The sequence below is a fragment of the Cetorhinus maximus genome, chromosome 18 (genome assembly GCF_964194155.1).
Source record: "Cetorhinus maximus chromosome 18, sCetMax3.hap1.1, whole genome shotgun sequence".
In the NCBI taxonomy this organism is placed as follows: domain Eukaryota; kingdom Metazoa; phylum Chordata; class Chondrichthyes; order Lamniformes; family Cetorhinidae; genus Cetorhinus; species Cetorhinus maximus.
The window spans coordinates 46028042-46048749 of NC_135896.1; the positions used below are offsets into that span (position 1 = coordinate 46028042).

The window sequence follows — 20708 nt, forward strand, 5'->3', positions numbered from 1 at the left end:
AACTATGCAAGTGTCTTTTAGGGGCATGTACTGGTTTTGTATTGTACCAAAAATTGCTTTGAATATTTCCCACTGTAGGTTTGCTCACTAGCAGTTTAGCTGAATTTAATGTGGCCAAAATATTTATCATCACTTTGAAGTTTACCTTACTTAAATTTAAAAACTTTGTGACTCTCAAATCTAAAGTCCAGTTCAATTATATAACACTACGTGCAAGACTTGGTGTGAATTTTCTCACTCCAGATTCTAATTAGTTTAAATCCTTTCCTACTGCCCAACTATCATTTTACAAGGCCATGGGTATCTTAGGTTTAGATAATGATCATCCCATCTGCCCAGCATTCTTTGGCTCCAAAACTGATCCTCATATTCCAGGAATTTGGTGAATATTGCCTATGGACAAAATTTAGAAACCTCTAACTTTTGTTACTATGTTCATGTGTACATACTATGTGACAAAAAAAGTTGTGTATACGTAGGTTATTTTTGAGCAATTTGAAATACAATGTCTTGGGTTGATTGCAAATACATCTGCAGTTTTGCCTCTGAAGTCCCCAATACTATTTTTGGTAACCATTTAAGAACATATTGGACAAGTAACTTGTAAATTCTACTTTAAAATAACCTCATTTGTTGCTAGTCATAGACCAAACCAACACACTTGTTCACTTGTAGTACAATATATTTCATTCACAGGATAACGACCAATGAAAAAGCAAGCATCTTAGGTGCTAATATATAAGATCTTTTTAAAGCTGTGTACCCTAAAATGTAGCCATTATGGATTAATGCAATTTTTAAAAAATCATTCTTAATTTGCATTCTGGTGGCAGCCTTCATTAATCATGCTGCTTTACTATTATTCAACTTATGAATTAAGCTAATTTGAGTCTTTATTGCTGAAATGCATTTTTAGCAGTTTAGTAGCAAGTTTTATTTGCAGTGTTATTATCTTAAAACAAAATTAAATCAGACTGTTTAATGTAATTAGAATAGCATGCTTTTTAAAGTTTGACTATTTTTGAAGTCCAGTCACTCATACAATATAAAGAAATACTTGTTCAATGCTCACGCTACAGTTTTGAGTATAGTTTTCAGTTGGTGCTCACTATAAAACCTGACCTGAGTCTCTGCAATTTTTTATGGGTGTTCAGTCCTTTTCATGCAAAATTTAATTGACTTGAGTACAATTAATTCTGTTGTAATCTTGATTTATGAAAATCTTTTACAGGGATCAGGTGGAATGATCAACAGTCACAGTTTCAGTTCCAGGGCTTACTTTTTTGATAACCCAAGACGGTATGATAGTGATGATGATGATTTGAGTAGAAGCAGCGGCTCGAGAGGAGAGAGGGGAAGGTGGGTGAAGTTGCTTTCCAGAGATGGAGCTCTCCAGATTCTTAACCATATGACACTGATGAAAGTAGTAGCCTTTTAAAGGAGACTTCTTGATGAGGTATTGTCAATTGTGATCTTTGGCAAAGTATTTCATAGCTAACAACATTCTCTCTCAAATAATTTATTGTGGGAGAAGAAGCTTAAAAAAAGGAAATACTCTTTAGCAGTACCACCTTGGAGCCATGTGGCCTCAGAATTATCACTGTATTGCTGTATATCTTCCTTGGCTCTATTTTGGAGATTATCATCCTGGGGAAGACTTATTGATTTTTATCATGCACTAGACAAGTCTGGCTAGAGACTGATGGAACTAGCTTCTAACATGTCATTTTTAAGGACCAAATTGTAAACTGGTTTGAGGAGGTGATGCCTTTTTTACTTTGGGATGTATTATGTTGCTTTGATAATTCTCGTTCAAAAGTTAGTTTGAGGCAGCATAGGGATGCTTTCTCTATGTATTACTTGGCAAAATAACTCAAATCACAAAGAACCTAAATAGGTCTCAGCTCTGAACTTTTAAGACAATTCCTAAACTATCATCTTATGTTGAGCTTGACTCTTTACAGCAACAAAAAATTTTATAAACAACTTGGCAGGACTCTGTGCTTAAAATTTTAAACTTCTGCTTTTTATTGTTCCTGACCAACAAGTATAATATTAATAAACATCAATCCACAAAGTTAAATGTGAAGTAAATGCTGAAACATATATATTTTCCCAGACAGTTCATATTGCTTATGATATGGCTTCAGGAGCTCTTTGATGCTGTAACTGAGGGCATCTGTCAGTTATCACCAAGTTGATCATGTGATGCTACTGTCAAATCTTCAGTAAAATTCCATAAAAATAAAACTGGAAAAAAATGAAGCCACTGATGGTGAGTTTTGACATATAGGAGAGAAACCCCACAAAGGAACCACAGTAAATCCTCACTTAAAAGTTGTAGCTGCATTTCTGAAAAGTGCAACTTTAAGTAACACATTGAAGTGAATCTGATTTTTCCGATTACAGCCAATACATTCTGTATGACCTTTTCCATCAAAAATTAATTTAAAACACTATACCTTGTAAGTTCAAATACTGTACGTTCCTAAATTCCTATGCTCATAAATTAAATAGCTTTTAAAATATAAATTTATAAATATAAAAATATTTTTACTCTTTCTACTTCTCCCCCACTTGCTGCTTACTCTCCCAAACCTCCACTGTGAGTGAGGGCTCGAGAGGGGTGGCAACAGGGGGGAAATGAACAAGGAAGTCCGTTCTGCTGAATGGTCATGAGGACTCGAAACGTCAACTCTTTTCTTCTCCGCCGATGCTGCCAGACCGGCTGAGTTTTTCCAGGTAATTCTGTTTTTGTTTTGGATTTCCAGCATCCGCAGTAGTTTTTAGATTTTTGTTTTTATATAAGGAAGGGAGTGGAGCTACAAGTGGGAGGGTAGCAGTGAGTGGGAGGAGAGTCTTGGCAAATGGGAGAGACCTCTCCAATCTAATCACTCACGCTGCATCCGTCCCTGCAAAAAACGACACTAAAGTGAAAGTTCTGACACCTAAGTATTATGACACAGCCAATGGTAAAGGCTGAGTTGTTCAAATCCCAGAGGAAAACTTGAAACAGCTGTCAATTTTGTAATTTGTATGTTTTGAGAATTGAAATTTTGGCTTTGAATTCAGTAGTAATGAGACCACCAATCTTGAAGTTTTTTATAAAACTAAATTAAACACTTTATTAATACAAGAAAATTGTAGGCGCACACATGTCTACAAAATTACTACTAGAAATACAAAAATCCCCTAATTAATGTTACGCCCCTGTTAAGGCAACAGTAAAACTCATAGATTTAAAGAGACACCAAGCAGAGCACACCCTGGACAGTTGCATTCACAATGAGTTTCTTTCAGTCCCTGGGTCCTTGCAGACAGACTTAAGGCTTACAGGCTGGAGGCTTCTTGCACTTGATGGATCTTAAAATGCCCCTACTTTACACACAATCTCCTTTATCTTTTCCTTTGAATGTAAATTTTCCATTGTATTACAAGGTTTTTAATTTTACTACTTCTAACAATAACATCCTTTGATTCCACCAATTTTATTAGCTATAAAAAAAATAAACACATTGCTTGGTATCTTCTAGCTAGGTGCAAGATTTCACCTATTCTTTTGAATGCTTTATTTAAAAATGTAAATTGCTCCCTTGACACCTATGTTTCTAAACTTCCCCGTGTTTATCTAATTACCATTTCAAACCTACTTCTTTCTATATATCAAAGCCTTTAGACCAACTGGCTTTAATCCAATTAAGACACACCTCAATTTAAAAAAAAAAAATGTTTTCTAATAACATTATAGACATTAATCTCTTCATGACATATGCATATACCAGCCTGATTATGTCCGCAGCACTAAGCAAGACAACACTGAATGAGGTAAGTTAAAATGGGGACTCGCTGTAAAAGCAATCCATTTCATTGTCCCATATTTTAGTGTTGCAACTCTACTGGAGCAATCTGCTAACCAACAGACTATTGGCAATTGCACCAAATCCAGCTAAAATTAAAAGGTAGTGCCTGCAATAGTTAAAAAGAGAACAGGTGTGCAGTAAATTAACTATTATGGGTATTTTCTAAAGGATGATTTGGGTTGGATCTGAGCTATATTGGAAATTGATATTCAGAAGAAACTTGCCACTGTACTTGCTCAAATTGCACATCGAGAAGGTAAGTAAATTGAGCTGAAAAAGGGACAAAGTTGAGGGACCTTGTAGTGATCTCTTGTTCCCAAAATTTCTTTTCTTGTTCCTCAACTGCAATTTGGACTCGTTCTCCATGAACCATTGCATTTCTGTTCAGTGCCACAGCAAATTAACAATACTCCTATTACGCTACTTGGAAAAATCAAAGGAAGGGTTGTCTATTATGCTTTGCCTGAGAAATTAAATTTTGTTTGATTTGGAATCCTTCTGTTGCATTGACAGAAGTCAGGATGAGTGATCTAGCAGATCCTTGTTTGTGTGGAAACCCACAACATGTTGCATCTGGACTATTCTGGAGAAACTGTCACCTTGTGTCACAAATTAGTTTTGTCCCATCTCTGGTTTGCATGGGTTATGATGTATGCACCAAACCAATGCTTACCTTTGAGGTAGACATTGCTGTTACCTGTTTAGCTCTGATGCTGACAGAAGATGAACTGCAAAAAGATAGAAATAGTAGCCATTTGCAGTGGAATTAATCATGATTTTCAATTGAGGCTGAAAAGTGCAGGCAGAATTACAGAATGGTTACAACACAGGAGGCCATTCAGCCAGTCTTGTCCATGCTGGCCCTCTGCAAGAATAACTTGCCTAATCCCATTCCTCTACCTTTCAATAGCTCTGCAAATGTTTTTGCTTCAAATAATTATCTAATTCTCTTTTGAAGGTCTCTATTGATTATGCCTCCTCACAGGCAGATTATTCCACATTCTAACCTTATGCTGCATTTGAAAAAAAATAGTTTTCCTTATGTCACTGATGCTACTTTTTACCAATTGCCTTAAATCGCTGTTCTGTGGTTCTCACCCCTTCTGTGAATGGAAGTAGTTTCTCCCTGTCTACTCTGTTCAGGCCTCTCATTAATTTGAACACTTTTATCAAATTTCCTCTTATGGTCTAAACCTTCTCCTCCCAGAAGAACAACCCCAGCATCTCCAATTTATCCTCATAGCTACAGTTCCCCATCCCTGAAACTATCCTTTTGAATCTTTTCACGCACCCTCTAATGCCTTCAAATAAGGGTGCCCAGACTTGGACACAATACTCTGGTCAAGGCCAAACCAGGAATTTATACAGGTTCATCATAACTATTTTGCTTTTGAACTCTATATCCCTATTTATTATGCCCATGATCCCATATGCTTTATTAGCTGCTTTCTCAACCTGCCCTACCACCTTCAATGATTTGTGCGCACAGATCAAGCCCCTGCCACTCACAGGTCCCTCTGCTCTTGCATCCTGTTAAAATTATACCATTTATTTTATATCTCCTCTCCCCTTTTTCTACCTACCAAAATGCATCATTTCCAAACTCTGTGCATTAAATTTCATGTCACTTTCTGCCCATTCCATCATCCTATGTTTCATGAAGTTTATCCCTATCTCTCTCGCAATTTACAATACTTCCGAGTTTTGTAACTGCAAATTTTGAAATTGTGCCCTGTACACAAGTCTAGGTCATTGAAAAGCAGTGGTCCAAACATTGACTACTGGGCAACCCCACTGTATACCTTCAGTCCAAAAAAACAACAGTTCACCTTTCTTGTCGCTTCGCATAGGCTGAATTCTAACCTGTTGTGTTCCATTATACCTGTGCTGGCTCTTTAGCATCCAGTTAGTTCCATTTATCTGCCTTATCCCCACAGCCCTGCAATTTTTTGACCTTCCAAGTTTTTATCCAACTCCCTTTTGGAAGTTTTTTTTTGGCCACCCTTTCAGACAGTACATTCCAGATCATCAGAACTCGCTGCCTTAAAGTAAATTCTCTGCCTCTCACCCCTGGCTCTTCTACTCAATTACCTTAAACATGTGGCCTCATAGAAGGATTGCTGACCCTTCTGCCACTGGAAACAGTTTCTCTTTGTTTACTCAATCAAAACCCTTGATTGTGAACATTTCTACTGAAGCAAAGAAGCTGATGGAGAAATTTCTAGAAAGTAAAAATATTAACTAATTATATTCCAAATCTATAGATAAAATTTCATTAAAACAGTATACAGAAGATGTGAAATAACTCGTCTAGAGTTCACAAATTTACATTGCTTTCATTCCTGTATACTATACAGTTGAGGTTTGTGAGCCCTGGTTATCTTGTTTGGTGAAGAGAAAAGTACACCCAATATGCTTTTTCCTATTTTCCTCTTCAATTTCTTCGAATGGCAATGACTCATGCTTGGATACCATTCCACAACCGTTTGCTTTCTGAAACCTATGTATATGTACATAGGTCATTGAAGATGGCAGGGCATGTTGAGAGAGCAGTTAATAAAGCATATAGTATCTTAGGCTTTATTAATAGGGACATTGAGTATAAGACTAAGGAGGTCATCTTGAACTTGTACAAGATACTAGTTAGGCTTCATCTGGAGTACCGTGTCCAGGCCTGGGTGCCATACTTGAAGGATGTGAACCATCCAAAGTGAAAGATTTAAGTTGGAGTTTTGGATGGTTCCTATTGCAAGGCAATTGCCCAATGAAAGTTTTAACTTCTTACATGGACTTCCCAGGAAGGGAGGGGGAGGGTTGGGGTCCCTGCCACATCTTTGGGGGTACCCCCCAGTTACGATGCCCTAAGAGCTCAGAAGTTATGACCATGTTAAATCTGTAATAAAAGTGGAAAATGCTAGAAATATTCAACGTCAGGTAGCATCTTTGGAGAGACGAACAGAATTTAATGTTTCAGGTTAATGACCTTTCATTAGAAATGCCAAATCTGGTGTTCTCCAGAGATGCTACCAGACCTGTTAAGTATTTCCAGCATTTTCAGTTCTTATTTCAGATTTCCAGCTCGTATTTTTCTCGTAAAAGCAGAAAGCAAACTGCTGTGCTATTTGGCTTCAGGGGCACTCAGCTGGAGAGTGAAAAGGAAAATGGACAAGGATCCTGCTCATTCACTGCTCAGTGTTTGCAGCTCAAAGACATGGGGATGATGGGAAAAGATGAGACTATATCTAGTTTTGTCAGAAACACTTGCTGTTGAAGATACCAGATGATCAACAGTCATTTACGGTATCTTTACAGTGTAGAACGAGGTCATTCAGCCCATCGAGTCTGCACTGACTCTCAAAGAGCATTCCACCTAGTCCCACTCCCCTGCCTTATCCCCGTAACCTTGCTCATTCTCTCTTTTCATGTAGCAATCTAATTCCCTTTTGAATTCCTCGATCGAACCTGCCTCCACCACCCTTTCACGAAGTTTTTACCACAGCAATAGTTACCCAGAAAAAATTAGAGTTAAAACCACTTCTAACTTCTGGTTACTATCATGCTGACCCACTTACCTTCTACACTTTTTTCCTGGCTTCTCAAAGTGGCTGGACTTTAAACCTACCTGCTTTGTGGCAGCTAGTGCCATAAAAAAAAAAAGGGCGTATCTTCCTTACCTCCGACTCAGTTGCCCTCAATACAAGACCTTGGGAACGCGCTGCATCACACGGTTCTCAACTGGCCCAAGTCAGAAGCTTGGGCGAGAAAGATGCAGCTGCATTTCCGGGTAAGTAACTAGGAGCGGAGTGACAATCCGACTGCCGCTCCATGGAAGTTATGGCCCTTAGCGTTTTCGGGTTGGTCACCCTTCATCAGAACTGGGAATTTTTAGAGATGTAACAGTTTTTATGCCAGGTGGGGAGGGGAGCAAAGACATAAGAGTGGAAGGTCAGAGGCACAATAAGCTGTAGAGATGTGAACCGAGGTGGAAAACCTCCCCTATATGACTTTTGGAGCAGTATATAATTGTTGCCTGCTTCAAATTAATTTGTGTATTATGGCTGTTCATTAATTCCAGCCAAACTGCTTTTAAAAAGAAATAAATCCAACAGATTAGATGACTGGAACATCAGTGGATTTTGGGGGCTACTGTCTGTAAAAGTTTGCCTTTCAGTTGAGAGATTTTTAAGAAAATTGTAAATGGATGTTAAGTGGTCAGTGCTACTAATGAGAAGATTTTGACTTTAGAGAGAAATTTACTTTCAAATCCAAATTTAGTATATGTTGTCCAGGAAAATTAAGGATTTGTCATTCCATTCACAAAGAGTTGGAGGTTTACATTCTACAGTGGGCTGAAGAATCTAGAACAAATTGTTGGGGAAAAAAGTGCCAAATAATTCTCATCTTGAAATGTATTCACTTCGACTTTGTCCCACATGGGACTGTAGGAGCTATGGGCAGCAAGACTCCACCACCTGCCCTGTCTACCACAATTGTTTTTGCTCCAACCCAAGTGATGTCCCACTCTTGGAGGTCCTCCTTTAATGTACTTCACCAAGTTATCTTTGACTGGCCCCATTGTCGTTTTCCTCCTGGTGGTGCTCACTCTGGTGAGTGGGAGACGTGGTTTAAAAGATATATCGATGTACCAGGATCTTAGCCATGAGAAGCACAACTGGCTGTCATTTATAGGTTGAGATGTCTGTTTCAAATGGGGAAAATGTAGTAACCTCTTTACCCCCAAAAAAAGTGATAACTGAAGAGCTTCAATTATCTTAAACACCCTGGGCAAGGAAGAGTGAAGAATTATTCCTGATTGCTATCCAAGAACTCCTACTGAAGTCTGATGGGCATCAGCTGTGGGCAGGAGCAGGCTTTGCTAAAATGCCATCCACTACTAAAGCCTGTTGATATTTGATATAGATACTAAAAGACTATTAATAAAGTGTGATGCCATATCTCAGCAGGAATTAAAACATCAAGAAAGGAGAGTGAATTAGGAGAACTGAAACTTTCATAGTGTATCGTTCAATATCCACATTTTTAAACTTAGAACAACGACATGAACTGGAGCATTGGGGCATATTTGTATTTGAATTACCTGCCCCTTTTTCCCAACTTGACCATGTTTCAGAACACCCAAAAATGTTACCCCTTGTTATTATCCTAAATATCTTCACGCTGTGCCTGTATCCCACTGGTTTTGAAAGCCATGGATCCTTCATTTTCCTAGCATTGATTTCTGACAGAAATACTCTCACTGAATGTTGTTGAGCCATACAACTTGATAGAGTTAACATTCTCTTGCCTCATCAATTTTCAAACAGTTGTGCTCCATCACCACTTGAGCCTTAAGACTGGAGACTGCAGGCATGCGCATTTTCATCTCGAGATTCCCTGACATTAACCTGACTCATGCTCAAAAGTTGATAATTTCCCATGCAGAGCCCAAAGGAAAATGAGTATTTATGTTGCAAAAGCACTGGTAGGTTCCTGGGAATAGGTCAACTGTCTGCCTGTCAGAGTAATTTGGGGAAGGACAGAAGCTAGAGATAAAAATGTTAGCCGCTAAAATTAAGTTTGCCTTTAATTAAATTAAAACCCCTTTGCTTTTTTCCCACTGTTTTTAAAGCATCCTATCCACAACACCACAAGGCACTGGTTGGTATGGAGCCATCCATAGGAATAGCAATTACAATGTAGTGTCTCACTTGCTGAATGGACCTCCAGCAGCTACAGCACCACTTCTCTTCGCTTATGGTAATATTCAAAACAACCACCATCATAACTATTACTCAACACCACAAAACTATTACTCAACGCCACAGAACTAATGGGAATCTACAGTTTCAGTTCTGTGGAAATGTTTACATGACAGTTTTCATGGGCTGACCCCTTGGCTCGTTATGAAAGAATGATTGAAAGAATTTCATTTGTGGCACTATGGAAAGAAAAAGAGATTAATGAAGTAATCTTCAGAATGGCATCAATGACTATAAAAGGATAGAGATGTCCTGTAGCATTGCAGCTTGTTTTGACTCTAGTAATGGGGCTGCATATTGCACTTTTACCTGCACTTGCAATCGGAACAAAATTCCAGAATGAATCTTAATTTATAATCAATATTCAAAATTTTGGGAATGTTTATACAATTTACCTGGGCTGAGCAGAAGGAAATATTTTCTTCATAACTTGATCATTCTAAAGCCTGTTTTAATGTGTGATAGGTTTATGGAAAGCAGTGTTAATATCCAAATCTGCCTTTTTTAGCTAACTGAAAAATAGAATGGCTGTTTTAAATACATTAATGCTGTGATGCATGAATTTCAGATATTCTAATAGACATCTGCACATGGTCTTGTACCTTTTTGGTAAAAGGAATACAATATTGACAAGATTAGTTTTGTGCTTCCAAAACTCAATCTACTAGATTTAAGGCCTAACTTGGAAATTTGCTTAAAGTGATCAACAAAGCATTTGAATGTAATGTATAGTGCAATGTTTCACTATTTGCCATTTGAAATCTTATATATGGGCTAAAGCTCTGTTTATCAGATAACAACATCTGTATATGTATTAATATTGCCAATACTACTGTAGCCTAAAGCTGATAGTATTATCTTAACCTATTGTAGATTTGCATGTTTAATTTAGTGAAGAAAAACCTCATTAACCCACATGATATTTTGGTCATCTGGGGTTTCTAAGTTCTTGAGGCTGGTTTCTTCAAACAAGGGTGAAATTATTATTGGATTTCATTTGTAATGTAATTTAAACATGTAATATGTGTACACCAGCATGTTCTTTTGTACACACTTGAACATTCCGTGAAACAGCCAGATATTTAAGTACACTACACAACAATTGTAGGGCACAGATTAAACCTATGGTTCAACACTAAATTTTGCACGGTTTTTTTTGCACTTTTGTGTGTGTTCATGAAGGCAGTACAGCTATTAATTTCAGCAGATGAATGTGAATTATTGCCTATTAAATTGTTTGAATGTGCTGTATTTTTATATCTAAGTATTGAGATGTAAGATGTACAACATTATATGTATGACTCAGGATCTTAATGGAATACTTCAGTGAAAATAAGAAAAGTCTCTACTAAAATGTCTTTAAATCTGGACTTGGTGTGCTAAATATGCACACTCTTTAGTTGCAAAAATAGTATTTGACATTTGTAGAAGTTTTGCATAAAACTTTCCAACTTTTAAAGTGGTACGAATTCATGAGATTAAATGATTTCCAATGTAAACAAAATTAATCTTATCTGACAAAGTTGATATTTGTAGCATTGGATAAGTGTTTAGGATTTGGCTGTCCAGTTTTAATAGTAGGTAATGATTACTTAAAAACAGCCAAAAAAATGTTTTGACCTTTTGTATATTTGGTACATTAAGAATGAACTTAGGAGTTTGGGATCGTACCAATGCAGAAGTGCAGTTACTTATATTGTTACCAATAATACTGCTGTCATCTGAAGCTCTGTAGTGTCGCAGTAGAAAGACTGAGACCTAGATTTTGTTATTTGGAAGGGTGGGGAGAGACAGAGGGAACTAATAACCTTCAGTATGCTTTGCAATCTACAACTGTCTTTCTAAATGTTTTGCTCATGTTAACCTTATTCAATTCACACATCCAGCCTCTAGTTAAAACATTTTTTATACATAGAAACTGTTCAGCTTTAAAATTTGTGCCCTGCTGTATTGTGTATATTTAATTTTTTTAATTTGTGCTTTTCTTTTTGGAGAGTGTATGAGTTAGTCATTTCATTATCTGAATGTGTACTAAAGATGGATCTCTTGAAAAGTATTAGCTGCTGAAAATCACCCATTTATTTCTCAAATTTGCTGTTTCCTTCGTTTTAGAATGCTTGCATAAACCAACTGAACATCCTTAGACTGTAATTAAATTGAGATGGTTGCATAATAGAAACTATATGTCCAATCTTCATTTGGAGATGCTTTCAAATGCTCCAACAGTAACTGAGACCCAAAAGTACTGTTTGGGGGAAGGGATGTTGGCATTACAGAGAGGGGAGGGCAGAGAACTACAGTTCAGTATTACAGGCAATTGAATGTGGATTGGTTCTGGCTCTTGCTAAAATTAGGCTTTCTGATCCATATACATTCTTATGAAAGAAAAAGCAGAATTGGCCATGCAGGACTGCTTTAAATATTTAAATGATGGTGCTTGTCTGTAATAGTTAATCTTACTCATGATTTAATTTTTAATGCATGCTATTACTGATGTACAGCAGCCATTTATACCTGTGGTAAAATTATTCCTTAGACTTGCCATTCTTCAGGCAATGTATCTCTACTTTTAAATTGTGTAGAATCTAATCCGACTGGATAATAAGTTTTTTGTCAATTTTTTTCAAAACTTAAGGTACAGTATCTTTGGAAATCTTGATCCCACGTGTTCATGTTGAAATTTTAGAACTAAAGAATTGAGCCACTAGTAATGAATTTATTTGTTTCACAAATCATTTCAAATATGTCTGTGCCAGCATTTGCTAATATATTTTTTAGTTCTTTCATGGGATGTGGGCATTGCTGGCAAGGCCCAGCGTTTGTTGTTCATCCCTATTTGCACTTGAACTGATTGGCTTGCTAGCCCATTTAACCATGTGGTTAAGAGTTAACCACATTGCTGTGGATCTGAAGTCACATGTAGACCAGACCAAGTAAGGATAGTAGATTTCCTTCCCTAAAGGACATTCGTGAACCAGATGGGTTTTTACAACAATGGTTTTACGGTGACCACTATTGAGACTAGCTTTCAATTCCAGATTTTATTAACAATTTAAATTCCACCAGTTTCCATGGTGGGATTTGAACCTATGTCCCCAGAGCATTAGCTTGGGTCTCTGGATTGCTAATCCAGTGATATTACCAGTACGCAAACACCTCCCCCAATTTTAAATGCTGTAACTCTGAATTAATTCACATGGTTATTTTTGTATTGTTCACAATAGCAAACTTAGCTTGCTTAATGAACCAAGAGCTCATTCTAATTGTATTTTCCATCCAGTCCATGAGTGAATTGTCTAGCTGGCAATCAGTCTGAGGATCAAATACTTATCATATTGCTGTGTGACGTCTTCTGTGGACCAGGATCTGAACAAGCAAACAAATGTTACCCCTACTTTGGCTTGATATGTGATTGTAAGTGGTCAGCTTAACTCTGTTGTGAAGTTTTTGATTTCCATATGATCTGTGCCTCTGTTTTGAAGGATATAATTTGTTTCTGTCCATGTGGCAAGGTAAAACTCTCCAACTTTAACCTCCCATTCATTTTGGCTTTTATTATTGATGTCAGGCCAGAAATATTGATAAAACATTTCAACATTTGATTCATTTATTCCCTTAATTTTTTGAAAATATTTTTGAATTATTTTTCTTTAATGTTTTCAGTAACTTTCCAATTTGTCACTTCAATATTGAATATTTGTGAAACTCTACATGTAATCTTTAAACCTAAAAGTCTGTCTTTGTGGGAGTATCTAAGTGTACCTATACTGTTAATACTATTGGTTTATCTGTAAAGTTTACCACTGCATTTGTACTGTTAACTGAAGCTGCTCTGGAGGCTTTATTTTATTGTGGCCAATGAATGTAAATGGATTTATGATGTAATAAGTTGTAACAAGCACTACCATATTTAAATAAATATTTTATGGCATTTGTAAAGGGAAGATGTTAATATTAAAAATTTAATTGAAAAGCTTTAAATCTTGAAGGTTGGAAAATCTTAGTTTTCTGCAATGGTCTGCATGATGCAAGTCAAGTCTGAAGTTGATAGCAAAATAAATGACCAAATAATCACCTCAAATTGACGTTTATATTGTCATTTATGTTATAGGCAGAGTGGGGATAAGGGGGTCCTTCTCAGGATGGTGGCCAGTGACTAGTGGGGTTCTGCAAGGGTCAGCGTTGGGACCACAACTTTTGACTTTATACATTAATGATCTAAATGAAGGAACTGAGGGCATCCTGGCTAAGTTTGCAGATGATACAAAGATAGGTGGAGGGATGCTGCAGAAGGATTTAGACAGGTTAGGAGAATGGGCAAAGTGGCAGATAGAATACAACGTGGGGAAGTGCGAGGTCATGCACTTTGTTAGGAAGAATAGAGGCAGAGACTATTTTCTAAATGGGGAGAGAATTCAGAAATCTGGAGTGCAAAGGGACTTGGGAGTCCTAGTCCAGGATTCTCTTAAGGTTAACTTGCAGGTTGAGTCGGTAGTTAGGAAGGCAAATGCAATGTTGGCATTTATTTCGAGAGGACTAGAATATAAAAGCAGGGATGTGCTGCTGAGGCTTTATAAGGCTCTGGTCAGACCACATTTAGAATATTGTGAGCAATTTTGGGCCCCATATCTCAGGAAGGATGTGCTGGCCCTGGAGAAGATCCAGAGGAGGTTCATGAGAATTATCCCAGGAATGAAAGGCTAAACATATGAGGAACGTTTGAGGACTCTGGGTCTATACTCGATGGAGTTCAGAAGGATGAGGGGGGTATCTGATTGAAACTTACAGAATACTGAAAGGCCTGGATAGAGTGGACGTGGGGAAGATGTTTCCATTAGTAGGAGAGACTAGGACCCAAGGGCACAGCCTCAGAGTAAAGGGAAGACCTTTTTAGAACAGAGATGAGGAGAAACTTCTTTAGCCAGAGAGTGGTGAATCTATGGAATTCATTGCCACAGAAGGCTGTGGAGGCCAGGTCATTGAGTGTATTTAAGACCAAGATAGATAGATTCTTGATTGGTAAGGGGATCAAAGGTTATGGGGAGAAGGCGGGAGAATGTGGTTGAGAAACTTATCAGCCATGATTGAATGGCGGAGCAGACTCGATGGGCCGAATGGCCTAATTTCTGCTCCTATGTCTTATGGTCTTATTATGGTCATTGGGGTAAGATGTTTGGGTGGAAGGTGGTGTTGGGGGAGACGGCGATGCAAATGGCCACCACCTTCTGTGCTGTAATTTCTATCATTCAGTGAAAACTCTCCTTTGTTTGGGCCATGTTTAGAGAAAACTGCCCAGTCTGATGCCCTTTGTGAAATTTGTTTGGTTGAGGTGCCAGCTGGTTTTAATAAGAAATCCAAGTACAGATCACCCTGACTGAGACCCCCAGTTACGTGTTATCACTTTCCTGCATATTCTGAACCATACAAATAGAGTAGTAGAATTTTGAGACTTTTTTTGGATCTGATACGATCCTTAATTTCTTTAGTTAGCCATGGTTGGGTTGCTTTTCCTATTGTGTTTTTGAACCAGAATGGAATGTATAACTCTTGCAATGCATACATTTGTTCCTTAAATATTAACCATTGCCTATCTGCTTTCATGTCTTTTAATTAAGTTCCCCAATCTATCATAGCCAACTCACCCCTCATACCTTCATAGGTTCTTTTGTTTAGATTTAGGATCCTATTTTCAGATTGGACTACTTCACTTTCTGTCCTAATGAAGAATTCTGACCTAATGAAGAATTCTATCATTATTGTCCCTCTTCTCTAAAGAACCCCATTTGACAAGATTATTAATTAACTCATTGCACAATACCAAATCTAGGATAGCCTGTTCCCAAGTTGTTCCTCTGATGTACTGGTCTAAAACACCATCGAATACACACTCCAGGAATTCATTAACCACAGTATTACTGCTAATTTGGTTTGCCCAGTTTATATGTAGATTCAAGTCGCCCCTGGATTACTGTAGCACCCTTGTTACATGCATCTCTAATTTCCTGTTCAATGCTGTCCCCTACCTTACCACTACTGTTTGGAGGCCTATAGACAACTCCCGCCAGTGTTTTCCACTGAGCTTCTTAGCTCCGCCCAGACCGATTCTACATCTAGATTTTGAGCCAATATCCTTTCTCACTTGCACTGATGTCATCCTTTACTCTCAACACCACCCCACCTCCTTTTCCTTTTTGTGTCTCCTTCCTAAACATCAAACGCTCGGATATTCAGGTCCCAGTGTGGTCACCCTGTGACCATGTCTCTGTAATCGCAATCATATTGTACCCATTTACATCTGTGCTGTTAATCCATCTGCCTTATTGTGAATGCTCTGTGCATTCAGATAGTGCCTTTAGACTTATAAACATTTTTTGTACTATGGCCCTATTTGCTTCTAGCCCTTGTTTCCTTTTGCTTTCTACCTTTCATTTTGCTTTGTTTCCCTCTCTTGTCTCCCTGCACAGGTTCCCAACCCTGTGCTACTCTAGTTTAAACCCTCCCCACAGTACTAGCAAATACCCCTGTGATGATATTGGTCTCAGTCCTGCTGGGGTGCAACATGTCAGGTCACATCTTCCCCAAAATCAGTCCTAATGCCTCAGAAATCTAAATCTTGCCCTCCTACACCATCTCTCCAGCCATGCATTCATCTGGTCTATTCTCCTATTCCTGATCTTGCTAGCACATGGCACTGGGAGTAATCCTGGAGATCCTGCTTTTTAATTTATTTCCTAGCTTCCAATATTCTGCTTGCAGGACCTTGTCCCTCCTTTTACCTATATCGTTGGAACCAATATGGACCACAAACTCTACCTATTCACCTTTCTCTTTTTCCCCCCCGCCCAGAATGTCCTGCAGCCGCCCAGTAACATCCTTCACCCTGGCACCAGGGAGGCAACATACTATCCCGGTGTCATGTCTGCAGCTGCACAAATGTCTGTTCCCCTAAAGATAGAATCCCCTATCAGTATTGCTCTCCCACTCTTTTTCTCTTTCAGCACTACCCACGCTGTACAGCTGAGCCACTTTTGGTGCCACCGGTTTGAGAAAGCATCTCTCCCAGCAGTCAAGAGGGAGGTGGACCAAGGGGACTTCTGCAATATGCCTAGTGCTTTTACTGTCTGGTGGTCACATTCCCTTTCTACCTGTGTAGTCTTTACCTGTGGTGTGACTACCTCACTGTGCGAGCTATCCAAGATGATCTCAGCCTTACACATGCTCCACAGTGACTCCAGCCACAGCTCCAAAAAGTGTCCCTGACTTCCCACATTACACAGGAGGTGCATTTCACGTGGCCAAGCTGCCCTGCCATGACTAGCCCTTAAATTACCTCTGGTTTAGAGAATATTAAATATATATTAGGGACCTTACTTTAAGTAGTGTTTAAAATATAAGTAATCTAAACTAAAAACCAATTTTTACTTTAAAGACTGGAGAGTAGAAATACTCACCAGTTCCTACTTACCAAGGCCACCACCACACTCGCTGGCTCTGGGACCTGCTCGATGAACTTGCTTCCCTTATGCAATGCCAACAGCATGGGGTTGATCTCTGTTCCAGCTAAGACCGACTTGGGAGCTGCCTCTGCACCCTACCCATTATAAAAATCCAGCACTAGGCTGTGGTTTGGTGAATAATTGCCAAGGACCTGCCTTTGGGCAGAAAACTCAAGATGATCTCCTATGTGGACAAATAAGGGTAAATTTGTTTCTAGCTTAGTCCTGTAAATTGATAAATGGTCTTGGTAGTGTTAAGGGATAAATGTTGGTCGCACACTTAGAATTTCCTTACTCTTCAAATAGTGCTAGGAAATCTTTTGCATCCACCCAAACGGGCAGCTGAGGCTTTGGTTTAATATTTTCTCTGAAAAATGGAATCCCACTGAAATGTTGGTCTAGACTGTCTGCTCAAGTCTTCAAAACTTGAACCCACAATCTCCAAAAGTAAGTTTTTTTCATTTGTTCATTGATGTAGGCATCACTGGCTAGGCCAGTATTAATTGCCCTTAAAGTGGTGGTGAGCTGCCTCCTTGAACTGCTGCAGTCCATGTGGTGTAGGTACACCCACAGTGCTGTTAGGGAGGGAGTTCCAGGATTTTGAAATAGAGGCAGTGAAGGAGCGGTGATAAATCTAGACCTGTTTTGAATTAAATTCCTGAATTGTGTTTTCTAAGAAGCAAATTCACTGACTTGGGATAGTCATGTGACTATAATCATCTAATGAAGCCTAACTGGAATAAAATGGCTATACTTACTGTATCTAAAATTTATTTTTTAAAAAACATTTACATTTAAGCCACAACATCTAAGAGACACAGGCTTACTCTTCCAGTATGCAAACTCTTCCCAATACTGTCAAAAAATGTACCAATGATCAGCACTAACAGTTTGCATGTCAAAATATACAGCATTTTAGTTCAGGCTTCCTTATCCGTTTTGCTTTCGATGTGTTCCCTCGTCTCAAAAAAAGAAATCTGCATCATTATTTAGAGGTATTTAGCTAGTTGCTTTCATGGGTCAGTGAATGTTTTCATTTGCACACAACCAAGCTGTTAAATGTTCTGTTTGTTAATGCAGCTTTACATAACTATATTTCAGATCCTGGATTCCTGTCCTCTGCTCTTCTGAAGGCCTTGGGGCTAGTACCTACCTAAGTGGGTTATAAATTAATTTCATTTCTGAATAACCTTTCACATGCCTGGATAAAGCAGCAAGAGTGATGCTGCCAAACACCAGCTTTTACATTCATTTCTTTTATATAAATGTCATGGAAGTGTGATATAATCAGGATGGATGGGTGTGTTTGGTAAAAGAGAATGCAAGGAAAAACACCTGGAAAACATGCACAAGGAAGACCCAAGATAGCATAGATGGATATCATCAGAGCATGGACTAGCCTGTCTATGGGACAGGCAGCGAGGGTAGGAGAGATTGTTTGCGGTGTGGCCCATCCTCGGAACGAAGATGGATGAAAGACAGACTAGACTTATAAATGTTATTATTCGGGTTACAAAAGCTTTCTTGGGCCAGCAAGAGAAGCTTCAGCCACAGGTTTACAAGTAAAAAAATTGAGATGTGATTCTGCATCAGATATTACAAAGTAAATGTAGATTGGTTATGAAACCACTAAACTAACTTGGGGGAAGCTAGGTCATATTTCTAGAAACCCCTTCACAACTAATGGTTTCAAATTGTAAATCTCCCCTTATAGCTATACTTCAAAAGCCATACAATGTTTAAATAAAACCTTTAAATGAAAATGTTTTCATTTGCAACAATTTGCATCAGACTGAGTGTTTTCAGACCAAGCCATTGCGTACAATGTCATACTTTTATTTATAATTTTGGCTACCTTTAAACTTTCCATGGAGTTTGATAATTAAATCTTATCTTTTATTAGAAGGATATACATTCCTTTCATCTGTAGCAGCTGGGTTTGAATCCACAAATGTAGTCAGATCAGCAACTTCCTTCTGAATGTAAAATCCTAAATAAAATGTGGTTTGGTAGACAATCTCAGTTGCTATGGTGCACAGCACAAATGCAAGCTGAGAATAGCTATTGTGAAAATTGGAAATGTCATACTAGTGCAGTCAAAGCATTTGACCATTTTTTGAGCCAAAGTATAGGGAGCTTTACTCCACCATTTCCATAACAAACAAAATGCTGAGATTAGCAAAGGTACAATATTTTCTGATTGTATTTCAGCAACATAATAACCAGATTGAAAATAATTACCAAGTTACATTTCCAATAACCAAAAAAGTCAAACTCAACAGCTTTGTGGTGGAACAGTGCATTTTTATAAACTCAACATGAGCTTTAAACATTTCACCAGTGTAAACTCTCAATCAAAAATATGCAACACATCGTCAATATTTAGATTAGAATATTTAGCAGTGGAAAGATACAGGACAATTGCTGATATTCCCTCCATATACCAAGCTATTTTACAGCACAATTTGGCTCAATTTCTTTCCCTTTTCAATTTAGGCAGGTTGCCCATGAGTGATCAGTAGTTTTTTTAAAAAGTACAACCTTAAGCTGTAGAATTGTTATATTTTAGTTTTTGCAAAAAACTAAATACTTTATGAAAAAAGGTCCTCTGTCTTATCAAAGAATAGGCAATTTGGAGCCATTATTGTACAGTTTCCAATAGTTCTCTGAAGTTCTGAAGCTCCCGGATACTAGTAGAAATCCTGTAATAAAGGAAAGTGATCACTGTTATGCTTCAGTGATAAAATGAACTTGTTGCCTAACATTTACTGGTTAAGTGTTTGAGCAGTATTCAAATGAACAAGAATCATTGATAGCTTAGTACATGCTGGCATCAGAATTCCCTTTTTAAGTTAAATTGAAAACCATTAATAATCCCAAACTCTTGGACTACCAGTGGAAAAGAAGAATGGAATTTCTGCCTTAGTTCTGACCCCATCCTAATTCCCAAGGCTGAGATAAATAACATAAAGGGACTGGGTGCCTATGTCAGTTACAGCACTCCCTGGGAATCTGTCCCTGGGTCGAGGTAGAATTTCAAAGCAGCACCTTGCCACTCTGGTCAAAGAGCAAATTCTTCTGTACTTGTTAAATAACTGAATGTTGCTGATATATAATGATATATTTTATGCTGGGGACAAAGGAGACAGAGCAGGCGGTAACTGTGGTAGGTCACATTATTCTGCCTCCTTCTGACATCAGCACAGGTACAAGAAGCAGCTGTTTAACCTCTCCATTCTCTTTTCTCATGTCCCACACAACAATGCTCCCCTCCCCTCTACCCCCAACTAAAAAAACCCATTGAAATTTTCAGTAGTTGAATAAAGGTGGAACAGAACTCTAACTTAATTTCAACATAAATATTAAGACCAGGACCCAGATGTTGTAAAAACTCTCACCTTCCAAAAGCATTAAGGAGTGCAACAATGTCTTGGCGCTTTAGGTGGAATCTTTGAGATGGACCAGAATCTGGTAAACTGTTTATTTGCTTCTCTGAGAACAGGATTTTCAGAGCAGTTCCCAGTCCCTGTGTCTGTTGAAATATTATAGCATATATTAACATCTTCATAGACATGGAGTTTTAAAATACTTTT

General features: G+C 38.2%; 2 protein-coding genes across 3 annotated transcripts in view; one reads left to right on the forward strand and one right to left on the reverse strand.

The window, feature by feature from the left end:
* The window catches only part of gpr137c (G protein-coupled receptor 137c), a 34748-nt gene extending 21048 nt beyond the window's left edge, over positions 1 to 13700 (forward strand). The window contains exons 6-7 of one of the 2 annotated variants that reach the window (XM_078562601.1): positions 1232 to 1359; positions 12900 to 13700. In XM_078562601.1, coding sequence (XP_078418727.1) covers positions 1232 to 1359; positions 12900 to 12906 — 135 coding nt within the window. In that variant the 3' untranslated portion in view covers positions 12907 to 13700. Of the gene's footprint in view, positions 1 to 1231; positions 1360 to 9489; positions 10760 to 12899 lie in introns of those variants that run through there. The other variant, XM_078562600.1, reaches the window with a different exon arrangement.
* Positions 13701 to 19589: 5889 nt separating this feature from the next.
* Positions 19590 to 20708, reverse strand: part of ero1a (endoplasmic reticulum oxidoreductase 1 alpha) — a 28799-nt gene continuing 27680 nt past the window's right edge. Inside the window, exons 15-16 of the mRNA XM_078562609.1 lie at positions 20514 to 20647; positions 19590 to 19817 (exon numbers count right to left, since the gene is read on the reverse strand). Coding sequence (XP_078418735.1) covers positions 19757 to 19817; positions 20514 to 20647 — 195 coding nt within the window. The 3' untranslated portion in view covers positions 19590 to 19756. The remainder of the gene's footprint in view (positions 19818 to 20513; positions 20648 to 20708) is intronic.